A 16,858-nucleotide genomic window follows, 5' to 3' on the forward strand; every position below is an offset into this window, starting at 1 on the left:
TTTTTTTTAAGTTTTAAAATAAAATACCTTTTCACAAAGATGGCCACCAAAAAACAAAGAAAGAAACCCCTGCCCTCCTCCCAAAGCCAAAACCAAAACAAAGGCTTGGTGGGACAAGAAGGCAATGCTGAAAGGCATCCACAGTCACACACAAAAAAGAAGATCTGCATGTTATCCACCTCCCGGTGGCCCAAGACACTCCAAAGGTGGCTCAAATATCCTCAGATGAGCAACAAGCTTGGCCACTATGCCAACCATTAGGTTTCCCTTAGCACTGACGCTGGCCATGAAAACAGAAGACAAAAGCACACTTGTGTTCACTGTAAATGTCAAGGCCAACAAGCACCAGATCAAACAGCCTGTGAAGAAGCTCTATGACAAAGACATAGCCAAGGTCAACACCTTGCTGAGGCCTGATGGGGAGATGTTCAACTGGCTCCTGACTACATATGACGCTTCAGATGTTGCCAACAAAACTGAGATCATGTAAACTGAGTCCAGCTGGCTAATACTAAATATAAGTTTTTTCACGCTATTAAAAAACTACAAAACCACAGTCTTTAAATGAGATGCCAGGTAAATAAAATAACTCTGCATATAACAGAATGCTCCAAAGCCACCATGTAAGAAATCCTTGTTACCACCGTGCTTTGAGGAAAGCATCCACAATGGAGAGCTATGTGGCAGGAGGTATCAGAACCAGGTGTGGGGAAGAAGGAACCATGTAGGGAAAGATGTGGTGGCAGAAAAGGTAATATGCAGGGGCCTGATCAAATAAGCTAATACATCATGGGTAACTGGAATCAGTTTTTCACTTTCAGAAACGGGTCTTCTATGTATATATGAAAAAATAGAAAGCAAGAATGAATCCAGTAGTATTGGATTGGAACTGAAGGTATCAGTATGGACTAATGTCGTTTAAAATACAGAGGGTGGCAAAAAAATGTACACACATTTTAAGAAAGGAAAAAACTGTATTAAAATTGTAATACTCAACATATACCGATAACAAAAGATAAATACAAGTCACGTTTGACTTCTGCAATTACAAGAGGTGCTCAAAGTGGTTATTATCAGCGTCAGACACTTCTGATTATGGTGAACATGGTTTGGTAGACTTCTGTGGCGAGCGTGTAAACTGTTCTAACACCATAGCAGAAGAAGCAGGACTTGTTGCTGTGCGAGGCCTCATAGGTCTTTCTTTGTGCACATCACACACAGTACCATGCTTCGCAAACTTATCACGAATGCGTGTAATTGTTAGGCATATTGGAGGTTAGGCATATTGCATACTCACACCTCCACCTCCATTGTCATTGTACTTAAACAACGAGCTCGAATTTCAAATACCACTTCAAAATGGTCTTGCGTTCCTTGAACCACAACTGTGCTTCCACCATTTTCTTTGACTGTCCTGCCTGTCGCATGGAGACGCTAGCATAATGCCATCTTTTGCGTGAACGTCAGACTACACATTGCTATCATAATTAAATTCAACTTTGAAAAGTAATACATAGATAACATCTCTTAAAATGTGTATACATTTTTTTGGCACCCCCATAGATGTAGATTTATGAGTATACACATACATACAAGGTGAGATCAAATAATATGGTGAATATTTAAATTTAAAAAAAGTATTTCAGTAAAAGATACATTGCCATGAATCCCCCTCAAAATCTTCCCCCTGGGATAAAAAAATCCCAACGGGATAAGTGTGTTCAAAGTGAGGGGGAGGGTTTTGAGGGGGATTCATGGCAATGTGTCTTTTACTGTAATACATTTTTAATTTAAACATTCATTGTATTTTTTTATCACACCTCCTACATATTCCCTAGCTCTAATAAGTGAGCCTGGAAACAGTGACATCTCAGTAGCAGTGAACACAACTAGCACCTAGATGTTGGCTTCTAAATACCATTCTCCACTAACAGGAACCAGGAATCCAAGCATCTTTCCACAAAAATATTACAAAAAGAAAAAGAATGAATTTACAGTGGGAAAGTGTGGTAGGCTGAGTAATTGTGGGGGTAGAGATTCCCCCACGTCTTGAGATTCCCCCACCTCAAGACGTCTACATCCTAATAACAATGAATATATTAACTTACACTGTAAAAGGAACTGTACAGATGTGACTGAAGATCTTGAGATAAGGAGATTATTTTAGATTATCTGGGTGGGCCCAATATAATCACAGGGGTCCTTATAAGGAGGCAGGAGGATCGAAGACAGAGAGATGCTATGACAATGGGAGTAGAAATTGGAGATGTCCTTTGAAGATGGAAGGAGGGACCACAAGCCAAAGAATACAGGCTATCACTAGAAACTGTATAAGTCAAGGAAACAGATTCTACTCTACAGCCTCCAGAAAGAACCAGCCCTGCCAACACCGTGACTGTTGACTAGCCCAGTGAAATGAATTTTGGATTTCTGGCATCGAGACCTATAAGAGAACAGATTTGTGTTGTATTAAGCCACCAAAGTTGGGGTAATTTGTTACAACAACAGGAAGCTAATACAGAAAACCTGGCAGTCACCATCTCAATCAGCTTATCAGTCACATTACCAGCAATAGGACAAACTGCAACCATACAATCTGACAGAATGCAATGAGAAGAATCAGTTTTGTGAAATTCCTAAGATACATAACTTGGATGTAATCATGAGAAAACACCAGATTACCCAAATTCAGGTCATTCTAGAAAATAATTGTCCTATAATCATTAAAGTCAAGAAAAAAATGAAGAACTGTTCCAGACTTAAGGGAGTCTAAAGAAACTCGCCAACTAAATGTGATGTGTGATTCTGAACTAAATCTTTTACTACAGAGCACATCGTTGAGACATGTGACAAAACTTGGAGTCTGAAAATGAAATGGTAGTAATGCTAATTTTATGATTTTCATGGTTAAATTATGGACGCTTTTGAAAATACCACTGGTGATTTTTAAATCTGTATTTCATTAAATTAAGCCTGCACAGTCTCCCATTTTCAGGTATGAAACCAAGGAAACATTTGATAAGGTCATAATGGTCAAATCTCTCTCTTTATTAGCCAGACAGCTGATCTATTTAAAAGAATGATACTATCCCGATGTCCCTGGCCAGGGCAAAGTACACATGGTTTGTAGCCCCCACACTCTTGCACCATGTGTAACCACCTGCGTCTTGTATGCCTCACTCTTCCAATCCAAAAATTAAATCTTAAACAGAGAATCTTTAAGTCAGTTAGTAAGTACTACAGGGCTTTGATTATGATTTACACCATAATACAGTGGCATTTAGATTTCCAGCACAACTAAATACTCATAGTGCACATTCCAAATCTCTAGATGAATGATCTCAAGTCAAATTATCACAAGTAAAATCCTTCCAGACAACTTTTATAAGATACTTAGAAGAATAAAAAGAAGTTCCTTTACAAACTTCAAACTTCTAGTTTACGGAATTACTAGTTTCACGGCCAGTAAAAATTGTTAGTAATATCATTAATATGATATTGTTTTTAAAGAAACTATCCACATTTATAGAAAAGGGAAATTACAAGGTCATAAAATAATTCTGTGGTTTAAAAAACAATGTAACAACATATTATAACTGCTCTCAGCCGCTGAACATCAAGTTTACATGTCCGTAGGAGCAGTCCAGATTTGGGGGGAGGTTATCGTGGTTGTGCTTCATAAGCTACACAGAGGCTTTGCTAAAACAGTCACATCCATCTGTCCACACCAGGATGATCTGCCAGTCTGCAACAGAACTGAGGGAACTCATAGCATCATGTTCCTAGGACCCAAAGAGCTGAAAGAATGTTATGTTAGCCAGATCTGAAGCCTTCAAACATGTTCGCCTGCTTACCACAAAACAATGTTTAAAAATCATGGACCTTCTTATAGATTTCTAATTTGGCATCTAAAATTTTTAATTGTAAGTTTGAAGAGTTGCAAAATATGCCATTTCTAACATAAAGTTGACATTTTAAAATAACTCCATTGCTTTTAAATGCACCAATGAAACCTAAAAACCATAGTAATTTCATTCCCCACAGCATCCATTTACACAAATTCATAAACAAGCCCTTCATTCTACCTCCCCCACATAAGTTATCCTAATGTATTTTTACCCTGGTAAGTCATACCTTATAATACTAATACATACTCTTAAAATTGTTTTAATCCCTGTACTATTAAGTTTTTCCCAACTTTTTAATTTTTTTTTAAAGATTTTTATTGGGGAATTGAGGGAAGGGGAACAGACAAGTTGCTGTCCTTTTGTTTTTCAGTCTAGCTGTGGAGGACGTTGCTTCCCTTGCCCAAGTTGGCACCATCATTGCGTTCTTCCCAGGCAAGGCAGATCAGTCTCCGGCTGCTGGCTACACACAGTAACCCATGGCAACCCTCTGCAGCAGGAGCTGCAGCCCAGCTCCAGGTCAAGCTGTTGTTCAGCATCTTAGCTGTAGAGGGCAGTGTCACAGGCCCTCATATGTGGGATCTGAACCGGTGCCCTCTGGCATCCCAAGCCAGCTCTAACCAATGCGCCACTCGGCCGGCCCTTTCCCAACTTTTTATTGCAAAAATTTTCAAGCCTTCAGCAAAGTTGAAAGAGTAGTAAAATGAACAATATATTTCACCTAAACTCACCAATTGTTAACCCTTTGCAACTCTTGGATTCATCTCTAGTTCCCTCTTTCCCTACCCCTCGTTTTCATCTAAATTATTTTAGAGCAAGTTGCAGACATCAAGACATTTCACCTCTAAATGCTTTGGCACGTTATGGCCAAAAAACATCAATAAGTTTATCATACTTAAGTTTAACATCTATAAGATTTTATGTGTTAAAATTTCTGACACTACATTTTTTTGGTGTTATCAAGGCAATATTACAAATTGATAAATTACTAAAATAAGAGTAATATATCTGTTGTGCTTTCACTTATAAGCAACTTGTAAATATCCCATATGTTCAAAGAGTTAAAACTCTAAATACTAAAACTTATTTTTTAAACTAAAAAGTACACTTTTGTCAATGTGGCAGTGTTTAGATAAAATAGTTTTATCTCCTACTTTAAGGGTATCTTGTGAAAACTAAAAGTTGCAGGTTACATTGAATCACTCAATTTACCGAAAATATATGCTGTATAACATAACTGGCAAAGGCAGTCCTTATTGTTAAACCAATTACACATATCAAACTTGGTCAAAAAAGTCTGACTTCAGTTTTCAGTTCAAATATATCTATAAATTTTGATATTTTGAGGATTATAAAAATCACTGAGAAATAAACTTTAGGACATGCCTTTTCATATAGATTAAAATTAATAAAACTAAATGATATACAGACAACATAATTTATTTTAAAAAAGATGTACCACACTTCTTGTCTTTCCAAACTTCAGAGACTCCTAAAACTACTCCTAAATCCCTAAAGAGTTCAACAAAATAGTACCAAGAATCAAAAGGTTACATTCAATATTCCAAAAAGTCTAAAAGACATTACACAGCAGTTTTCTAGCTATCCAAAGTCTCTCTGTAGCTAGTAGAGAATATATTACCTCACCATGGTGATACTGGCTCACGCATTGTTGGAAAAATTTTGTTCTTTTATTAATTTAAAAAGATAGGAATACACATTTTACTATAATAGTGCAGTCTGGTTCCCTGAATGCTTCAAAATAAAATAGGAAAGGCATGAGAATGATACTTTGGAAGTGAAAAATTGGGGATCACTGCTTTAGACCACTAAAACTAGATAGCTCACAAATAGACTAGGAGAAACTAAAGCGTGTTACACTCTTAACTTGAATCTGAATAGTTAGCCATGATGTGTGATTCTCAAGGCCAGTTCAGAACTATTTGAATTTGGGACACATAGAGGCTTGACTAAACACTACTCACCATCACCACCACCCAATGAATATAATCACAAATTATTTAAATTGGAAGGATTTCAGAAACTTTGGTTCATTTGCCATCTACCCCTATTCATACTCTGACAAAGGTGTAGGAAACCCAGAAGGCAACTAACTGAAAATGTTAGGATCAGAGCAGAACCACCCTACCACCACCAAAGTTCACAGTCTTCAGGAATGTCTGAGGATTACATAAGTGCAATATATAAGTGCAAACCAACACAAACCAAGTGGTTCAGATCAAGAACTATTCAGTCTTACTAAAGCTGGCACTTAATTGTGGACAACATACAACTATATCTTATGCTCACCTACTACATCAATTTTCTTTTCCCTTTTAGTACCGAAACAAGTGCCATAGAACAGGGTTTTACTGCCTCAGCATTACTGACATTTTGAACTATTGGGTTGTCAGAAAAGTCATGACACATTTTTGCAACAAAAAACAGAAAAAATACGTCATGACTTTTCCGACAACCCAATACATAATTATTTGTCATAGAGGGCAGCTGTCCTGTGTGTTAGAGGATGTATGGCAGCATTATAGTCTCTGCCTTCGAAAAGCACCTACCCACTGGAAACAATATTAAACACACACATGCACCAATAACACTGCTATATAGAGGGGTCATGGAAAGCAAGTTCAATGATATGGCCTACAGATCAGGGACAAAGGGAGAAGAAAGAAAGGAAAGGTTAGAAGAATACACAGAGGTGATAAGGCAACAAGTATCTTTTTCCATCCCTCTAAAAGCATCCTTCAGAAAAAGAGAATCACTATATATGTGAGTACTTATGAGCACCTGGTGGGGTGCTCAGGAGCTTGATTGCTTTATTTTAAAGACCAAAAACAACCAAGCAACCAACAAAAAAGTTTGGGGAAGACAGGCTTCAACAATTTTGATTAACGTTAGTTTGGCAAACTTAGAGGTCATCTGAAGGCAAAAAATTTTTAAATTAAGATATTCCATAATTATCGCAGGGAGTACGTCTCACAATTACAAGTGTTAGCTATCACTGTAAGCAACTGTGTAAAGACCATTTTAAAAATACAGCAAGTGGGCCGGTCGAGTGGCGCATTGGTTAAGAGCTGGCTTGGGACGCCACAGGGCCCCGGTTCCGATCCCACATATGATGGCCAGTGACACTGCCCTCCCAGCTAAGATGCTGAACAACAGCTCAACCTGGAGCTGGGTTGCAATGGGTCACTGGCGACGGCATAGGCTGCAGCCCCTGTTGCAGTGGGTTGCCATGGCTGCCGTATGTAGCCAGCAGCCAGTGTGGGCGGCCAACAGTCACCATGAGCGGCCGTCCAGAAGCCGGCGACTGATCTGCCTCTCCCGGGAAGAGCGCAATGATGGTGCCAACTTGGGCCAGTGAAGCGGCATCCTCCACGGCTAGACTGAAGAACAAAGGGACAGCAACTTGTCTGTTCCCCTCCTTAATTCCCCAGTGCTGTTCCCATCCCCCAATTCCCCAATAAAAAAAATATATAGCAAGTGGGGGCCAGCCGAGTAGCGTGTTGGTTAGGAGTTGGCTTAGGACGCCAGCTCTGAGCAGCAGGGCCCCAGTTCAGATCCCACATGGGCCAGTGATGCTGCACCCTCTACAGCTAAGATGATGAACAACAGCTCAACTTGGAGCTAGGTTGCTGTAAGTCACTGGCGACGGCGTAGGCTGCAGACCCTGCTGCAGTGGGCTGTCATGAGGTACCGTGAGTGGCTGGCAGCCAGCTGAGCTGCCATGAGCCAGCAAGAGCGGCTGTCAAATGGCTGGCGAGCGACTGCCTTACCCAGGAAGAGCGCAATGATAATACCAACATGGGCCAGTGAAGTGACGTCCTCCACAACTAGACTGAAGAACAAAAGAATAGCAACTGTCTGTTCCCCTCGCCCAATACCCCAATAAAATCTTTTTTAAAAATAAATAAAATAAATAAAAAATAAAAATACAGCAAATGGCTTCATTATGGAAATTAAAAATATATCCCTACAAGATGATCAAAATACCTAATGTCCTATAATGCCACACTTGTGGATTTCTTACACATTACATTTTCTGCTTTGGAGATATAGTTAGGATAGGTATGATTAAGTTAATGAGAACAGGGACACAGTGTATTTTAGGCAACTAGTTATTCTTTTATTAGGGGAAGGCAGTTAAAATAAAGTGATGAATCACAGAGGCCTGTGAATTTAAACCTGGGCACAAGTCCCATCTCTTTAGTGGTTATTGCTATTCCTTTGGTACCATCTGTAACTTTGGGTAAGTTATTTAACCTCGCTGAGCCTCAGTTTTTAAGTAAAATAATACATACATACGAGTACATACATACATACCCCAGGGTGGTTGCGGGGCTGTCTAAATGAGATCATTCATGTAGTCACTAAATTTATTAAGCACTTACAATTTGCCAGGCATTGTATTAAGCAGTGGAATATGGGGGTGAATAATATAGACAAGAACACTGTTCTCATCCTAGTGTGGGGGAGATGATAGACATCTCCATATAAACTACATATAAACAATAAAAAATATCAGATAGTGATATATACTGTGTAGAGGAATATTCAGAGAAGTCTTCCTGAGAACATTTCTTCAAGCTGAGTGACAAAACAAAGTCAGCTATTCAAAGATCTGAATTGGGTGGGAAAAGCCTATTTCAGGCAGAGGGAATAGTTGTTACAAAATAAAGCAAGAAGGGGTTGGTCATATTCCAGGAACAGAGAAAACCAAAGTAGCAGGAGTGTGGCAGGTGAGGAGAATACCCCTCTACTGTGGAGGACTTTTGTGTGTCTATGCTACATGTCTGATACCCCTGTCTGTCCGGATAGAACACAGAGGGAATGACTATTTTAAAACGACTGAAACTTTGCAGATTTCTAACACCCCTTCAAGATCTAAAGTCTTAGGAAGACTATATGCACATTGAATTGAATATGCACATTCATAAAATATATTCCATTGAACACAAAGCTGATACTCGCCAGTTTTTTCTGTTTAAAAAAAAAAATCTCAAAAAATTCACTCACCAGAAGATTGAGGTAATCAACTCCACCATAATTAGAAATCACCTAGATAAACTAAATCAACAGATAGACCAACATTTCACTTCAAATAAAAATGTTTATCCCCATCCTTTCCCTGGCACTCAATCCTCAAAACTGATAAATGTTAATGGGTTATTGGGCCAATCACCAAACAGCTTTTAAGAAAAAGGGAAATACGAGTAAGTAAAGTAAGTAAAGACAGAGATGAATGAAAATTCAAAATCTGCACTCCACTCTTTCATTCCTGCCATAGTATTTATATTCCATAAATAGCCCAAGCTATCTTAGAATTCTCTTTCTAATCTGTCCATTCCCCTACATCCTGACTTCTCAATGGACTAATAAACCCTAAAATGGACTCATCCACTGAAATGGACTACTCCATCTACTTTTTCCCCATCCAGCCACCACCATCTCCCAACCCCCTTCCACCAACTCATTCTTCACACAATGCTCCACAAAAGCAAAACTGACCATGTTGTAAACCTACTTAAAAACCCCTGTTGTTTTCCCAATAACTTACAGGATAAAGTATATACCTACTACAATAGCTAATTTGCTCCTAAGTGCCAATCACATTACATTTTTATCATTCACTGAACATCTCCATGCTTTTGCACATGCTTTCCTCTATATCCAGAATGTGCTTCTCCCAGTTACCTTTTAAGACCTATCACAAATTACCTCCTTGGCATGGAACACCCAAATTCCAAAACAGAATTATTCACTCCTTCCTCTATGCACACACAGCACTTTGCACTTGCCATTTTAATACTTATTATAACATGTTAGGTTAATTACAGGAGGCGGTACAGAGTAAGTAGTGGCTAACAAGAACAGCTCTGGCATAAGACAGATTTGGGTCCAACACCCAATCTTCTACCTGGTAGCTATTTAGTTTTAGGCAAGTGAGTTACCTCCCCTAGAGCTCAATTTTTTCATTAACAAAACTGGGATAGTACATGAGTATAGCTCAAAGTGCTACTGTGATTGCACTTAGCACTACCCACCATGAGGCTAGTAAACATTCAATGAAGAGCAGCGGAACTGGGATGAGGCGGATCACAATTCTCTCATACTAGAGGGGGATGTGGGTCCCTCACAAGAGGAGGGGCTGAGTCTAAAGTCATCCCCACAGGGAACAAGAAGGGGGTTGCATAGACCAAAATGTTTGATTACCCTTAAGTGATGGAATGACAAGCAATTTTTGTTCTGTTTCTTTGTGTTTTTCTGCATTGGGAATATGCAACTTATTATGAAAAAAGTTAAATGCACTTAAAAATCTGATCCATCACCTAGAAGCAGCATCTAGCACCAAGTTTATGCTCTATAAATATGGGCTAAATGAAGCAATTTCTACAGTGTATTTAATTTTATAAGCCATGTTTATAAGCATTTATTTATTTGCTTCTCATAATCACTTCTTGGGTGGTAGGGCAGGTTATTATTATTACCCTAGAAAATGAGGCTGAGAGTTCAGAAATAACTAAATTGGGACTAGGCTGGAACATAAAACCAAAATCTAACTTTTCAAACTCAGAGTTTTCTTACTATACTACTAAGCACTAAAAGTGGACTCCTACTCACATTCCCAAGTCAGAAAGCTGACGCACTTGTACACCATTTGAGAGGGAGCAAGCAAAGAAGAATAAAGAAATGCAACTTTTTTTTAAAAGTTCCATTAATCCTTCCAAATAATAATTTTAAAAAATGAGTACTTAGGTTCCAAATCAAATTATTCCAGAGAGACTATATAACCAGAAAAACAGGGGCTAATAGCCCTACTATGTGCCGGACACTGCTCTAACACTTTGCATGTATCAATTTGTTTAATCCTAACTTTAATTGTAGGAAACAGATAACTACTGTCTCTATTTTACAGATGAGTAAACTAAAACACATTGGAGTTAAATAACTTGTCTAAGATTACACAGTGAGTAAGCGGCAGATCCAGATTTCAAAACCAGGCAGTTTTGAAAAACTAAGACCAAGAATTAAGGTCAATAAGTTTTGAAAAATTAAGATCACAAATAATCCAATTAAAAAATGGGCAGGGGACGTAAGTATTTCTCCAAAGAGGACATACAGATAGCCAGCAGACACATGAAAAGATGGTCAACATCACTAATCACCAGGGAAATGCAAGTCAAAACCACAATGAGATATCACCTCACACCTGTCAGAACAGCTATTATCAATACAAGCAAGTGTTGGTAAGGATGTGGACTGTTGTGCACTGTTGGTAGGATTGTAAACTGGTGCAGCCACTATGGAAAATAGCATGGAGGGTCTTCAAAAAACTAAAAACAGAACTACCATATGATCCTGCAATTCTACTTCTGGGTATTTATCTGAAGAAATCCAAAACACTAATTCAAAAAAATATATGCACCCCTACGTATGTTCATACTCATAAGTAGCCTCCTGACAGTACAAATCACCAAATTATCTCGCTGCAAAAATCTGATAAAACTTTCTTCCACAGCTTTGGGTGAACCTATAATTCAAGATTTCTCTTTGGTATTCAAGACACTGCAACTGGGCTTTAGAAAAAAGTCACTATGATAAAAACATCTTTTAATACCACAGTAATTTTAAAGGAACAACTCAAGTTATTATGGTAGACACACAAAAAAAATCCAAGTGGTGTCTACCAATTTTCATGATGATTAGAACAGCATTTAAGCATCCACCTTAATTTTTATAATGCAATTTGGGGCAAGACCAAACAAATACATCAACATATGCACATTTACTGACTAAGGCAAGTCTGAAGCAGTGAAGAAGGGGGCAGGTTAACACTTAACTTTCTATCTAGCAATATGGAAACAATAGAGGGCTTGGCAACTAAATAGACCTGGCTCCACCACACAGCAAAGTTACTTAAGCTCTCCAAACTCCAGGTTCTTCATGTAAGAATGAAGGTGATAATAACAGTAACAACTTAGTTGTATTTTTAAGAGGACTAAATAAAGTAACATTTGAAGTCCATGGCTTACAGTCAATGTTAATTCCCTACCACTTTTCCAAAGACTAACTATATGCTGAAGGGGCTCAAGTATGACTTGCCTATGATATAAGTTATCAAGCAAATTTTATAATACAAAACCCACCATGAAAACATAACCTTCAAATTTCAAAAATCCAGTGTAGATTAAGATGACTAATTTCTGAAATCAGGCAACTTTTTGAAATACCCTATACCCAAATCTACTTACTCTCCCAATATCCTTTTGTCTTCCACACAACCAACTGCGCACACAAATGGGTGTTAAGTGAAAATAAACTATTATACTGAAAAGTGCACTCTTTTTAACTTGAAATAAAATTACCAGAATGGCCTAGGTGTTGTAGATAAGGGAAACCATTACAGTATTAGGACTTCATCACTTATACACACACAACTGCTGTCCAAAGAAACCAATTTAAATAAATTTAGGGGGGAAAAGGCACAACAGACCAAAATCCAGTTTTCATAAACTATCCACTGAATGAGAAAACCAGTAACTTTCGGCAGATTTTTGCACCTACCGGATATTTTTATTATTATTAAATTTACAAAAAGATGGAATCCTTTATTATTTATCCTACATTTAATTTAGTTCCATTATGTAACTCAAGAATTTTACAGAGAAACGAATCAGTCTTAAAGCATAAGTTCTGAGCTGATTCAATGCTTCAGTGTTAACAATTTCCCCAAAGTACAGTATACCTGTGTAACCTAGGCAACCTAGACCTCCACCACACCAAATTTGAGAGAAGATACTTAATCAAGTTAGTATAGCTCTTGTGAAACAGAAAGCTTTCCTAAATGTTAATAACTCAAAACCTACAAGTTACTGTTAATGCCTCTGTAAATAACCAATTAGGGCTTTGCAGCTCCATCAGCTTTTGGACTGTCACCTGCCGTATGTCCCCGAAGAGTGCAACAAATGGAATCCAAGCTTTACCCGAACAAAAAAAAAAAATGCCTTGACAAGAATCTATATCATTCTGTGCTCTAATCCGATGTTGTTTAATGTGAAGATTTAGAAGTAAAAACAAATGGACCAGCTACCTCACAACTACCCACAAGGTGAACTACCTACAAGGCTTTTAATCCTTCATACTTGCACTTTTTCCGCCATACACAGGAAACGCCAAGGAAACGGAAATACAGAAAAGCCTATTTTTGCTAAGGGGAATAGCAGCATTGCTTCCAATCACCGCAAGTGAGTTAACAAATGAAAGAACAACTGGGGGAAAGGCCAGGGGGAGGGGCGACTGGGGATCTCCGTTGGAATCCTAAACATGCCACCCAGCTCAGACGGGGCCCAAAACATCTGTAACGACAGCTGCAACAGGGAAACGAGGGTGTGGGCGGAAGAGGGTCGTGGCTTGGGGGCTCAGAGTGGTGCCTTCGGCTCCCTCTTTTGCCAACTCTTTCCTCACCTCCCAATTCCCATCCTCCCCATCCCATCCTGCTCCCTCCATAAAGAAAAATACCCAATAAAACCAGAGGCAGAGAAGACAAAGAGGCAGGTGGAGGCTGCGAAGAGTGTCCAGAACAATGGGGAAAGAGGGTGCGAAGCAAAACTCCTGAGCAGGACAATGAAGGGTGGTGGCGAGGCGCCCGGAGAGGCACCGAGGGCAACACCGAGCCCGGGCCCCGCCAGTGGCAGGCGCCTGGACGCGAGGCCGGGCCGCGCGGGCGGGATCACCCCGGACACGGCGAGCCGGGCTGAAGCGGCGCGGCGCGGCCCGGAGGCGCCGGCGGGGCCTGAGCGGGTCCTCGGCCAGCTGCCAGCGGGACTCACCGGCATTCTGGTCTCGGGGCCAGAGGTAGTATGTGGCCGGGATCACGATGAGCCCCACGAAGGAGGTGAGGAAGTAGAAGAAGGTGTTCCCGCTGTCATCGTATTGGAACTGCTGCCCCGCCATGGCACCCCCTCCTCCGCCTCCCTCCTATCACCGCCGCCACCACGACCCCCTCTGGGATCCGGCTCCCAGCTTCCCGGCCCCGTGTGGCGTAGCTTGCACGCGCGACGCCGCCTGTCCTCCCTGCCCCCACCCACGTTACTCTCTCCGACAAGCCGCGACACTCACTGCCGCGGCCAGCTCTCGCGAGAAGAGGCAGTTCCTGCCACTAGGTACCGCCCCTCACTCCCTCTCTCCACCCGCAAGCTAAGGGAGACGTGGCGCGCGCAGCTGTGCAACTCTGCGAGGCCCCGCCCTTGGCCCCGCCCCCGATGCCACAGCCCCGCCCCTCGAGCTCCTGTAGGTCCGCCCCTAGCCCTAGAGACCCTCCCCCTTCCTTCTCCGCTTTCTTGCCCAGTGCCCCACTCCTGGTCCTGGGGGCCCGTTTACCTCGTCCCAGCAAAGGATTCGGCGCCCAGTTATGGGCGCGGGCAGTTCACCTGGCTGCGACTGGGATCGCAGCTTTTCCGAGCAGACCTTCCTTGCCTTCCCCTCTCCTATCCCTACCTCACCCTGTCCTGCCTTCTCGCTTTTTAATTTCCCTGGTCGATAATGGTTCCTTAGGTTCTGGATCCGCTTCTCCAGCCCCCACTTTTTGGAAACACAGGTCATTCAGAGTAGAGTAGCGCAGGGGAGGACAGTGGGGATTTTGTTGTAGTTTTGTTTGGCAAAGTAATATTTGCTATTAAAAGACTGAGCTCTACATTGCGCCCATTTTGCAGATGGACATTCTCCAAGTCGGTAGAGATGGTGACCTTCCAATCCCAGAGCTAGTATTTATAGCCATCAGCTCAACAGCGTTTTCTTCGACCCAGGCAGTAGGCTAACACTTTTATTGTTTTATATCATGTAATCGTCACTAAACCTCTTGGGAAAAATCAAAGCATGCCCCGCTCTCCAGATGAGGAAACTGAGGCTCAGGGAGATTGCCTAAAGTCAAGCACTTTAAAAGAAGGTCTGGGGATTCAAACCCAGATCACTCTGATGCCACAAAGCCAGTAGTACCCTTGAGCACCACCTGGTCGTGGACCTTAACATTTCCCTGAGAGCGGCTGGCACTCACCGCAGGATGTGGGCAGGAATATGAGCTTGGAAGCGGGACCTCTGGGGGAGCACAGTCTCTCGCGAGCCTCTCACTTCCCTGGCTGTGAGATCCCAGAGACCGTTGTCAGCTGAGCCGGAGTGGACAGTACTGGTCCCCTGATCTAGGGGTGACCCCGCGGTCCCGTGGCAGCCCTGCCTGGGGCCTATCCCAGCGTCTCCATCTCCCCTCTGCGGATGAAAAGGCAAGGCCGCCTCAACCTGCCTCACAGAGTGGTTGTGAAGATTAAAGGGAATTATAGTGAAAATGCTTTAAAAAAAAAAAAAAACGAAAAAAACTATGTAATAAGCAAATACCACATATTACACTGAATTTTTTAAAACTCATTTTAAGACTTCATAGCCTATTTACTAAGTTCCTTTCAATATACTTTCTGTTGTTGGAAGAGAAATCTGGTCGCATATCATCTCTTATTTCATGTCCCTCAAAACGTACTTATCATTATCAGTGATGCTTTCCTTCATACTAGATTATGTTCACACATATTCTCTCTTCCATTTCAAATATCCTACCTACCCGTTTTGAAAGGAAATTTCAGAAAATCATTTTCTCTGCATTTTCCTCCTTATTTTTTTCTGTATAAAGTTTTCAAAGACTACATTAGAGGAGAAAAATAAAACAGAAAAATGAGAGGAAGAGGACTGGCCCTTGAAGTGAGCACAGCATTATGATCACCCAATGCCATAAAGTCAGTGCCCAGAACAATTTGCCTTGCTTCAGAAACAAATTAGCCATAAAATTGTCTCAGTTGATGTGGGTAAGATCCTGAAGTTTCTTTTGTTTATGTTGAATTTGTTAGTAAGTCTTCCCAGGTTTTTGTTTGTTTATTTTAAAGATTTTATTGGGGGAGGGGAACAGCATTGGGGAATCGGGGAAGGGGAACAGACAAGTTGCTGTCCTTTTCTTCAGTCTAGTTGTGGAGGACGTTGCTTCACTGGCCTATGTTGGTATTGTGATCATTGTGCTTTTCCCAGCTGAGGCAGATTGGTCACCGGCCATTGGACCACCACTCACAGCAGCTCATGGCGGCTGCCATTGGCTCATGCTGGCTGCCAGCCACTCATGGTAGCTTATGGTAGCTTACGGCAGCACGCTGCAGTTCTGCTGCAGCCTACGCCATCGCAGGCAACTCACTGCAGCCCAGCTCCAAGTAGAGCTGTTGTTCACCATCTTAGTTGTAGAGGGCGCAGCATCACTGGCCCATGTGGGATCCAAACCAGCAGCCCTGCTGCTCAGAGCTGGCGCTCCCAAGCCAACTCTTAACCAACCAGCCACTCTGCTGACGCAGGGGTCTTCCCAGGTTTTAATAATGGTGAACTGGTTATTTTTTACTACTCTGATTATGTTTTACTCAGAATTTGTGTAAAGATATCAGTTTTATAACCTTGTGGCAATATAAATTATTGATGACAAATATTCCACTTCCAACTTTTTTCTGCAGGAGTAATCTTTTTTCAGTGAAGCTTTGGTGTCATGCATAAGAGTAACTTGAACAAAACTGAACCATGACACAACATTTTGAACAAATCACATTTATTTGCTAACCTCCAGACCAATCTAAAATATGATTTTTTTAACCAAAGCAGATTAAAGATTAAAAAATGTATTTTCTATTTCCAAAGGTATAAACACATTTTATCCTAGAACTTAACATTACTGAACATAGATAAACTCAGGTCATCCAAATACACTCCAAAGCAAGTTGAATTATACTTTTTTTTTTTAAAGATTTTTATTGGGGAATTGGGGAGATGGGAACAGCGCTGGGGAATTGGGAGAAGGGGAACAGACAAGTTGCTGTCCTTTTGTTCTTCAGTCTAGTTGTGGAGGACGTTGCTTCACTGGC

The 16,858-nt window shown here is 41.0% G+C and overlaps 1 protein-coding gene across 1 annotated transcript in view; it reads right to left on the reverse strand.

Annotated features, from left to right (window-relative positions):
* SEC63 (SEC63 protein translocation regulator) overlaps nt 1-14,019 on the reverse strand; it is a 72,766-nt gene extending 58,747 nt beyond the window's left edge. Inside the window, exon 1 of the mRNA XM_019658966.1 lies at nt 13,751-14,019. Within this exon, the coding sequence (XP_019514511.1) occupies nt 13,751-13,874 (124 nt within the window). The 5' untranslated portion in view covers nt 13,875-14,019. The remainder of the gene's footprint in view (nt 1-13,750) is intronic.
* Between the last annotated feature and the right edge of the window lie 2,839 nt (nt 14,020-16,858).

Source organism: Hipposideros armiger, unplaced genomic scaffold (assembly GCF_001890085.2).
Source record: "Hipposideros armiger isolate ML-2016 unplaced genomic scaffold, ASM189008v1 scaffold_292, whole genome shotgun sequence".
Taxonomy (NCBI): domain Eukaryota; kingdom Metazoa; phylum Chordata; class Mammalia; order Chiroptera; family Hipposideridae; genus Hipposideros; species Hipposideros armiger.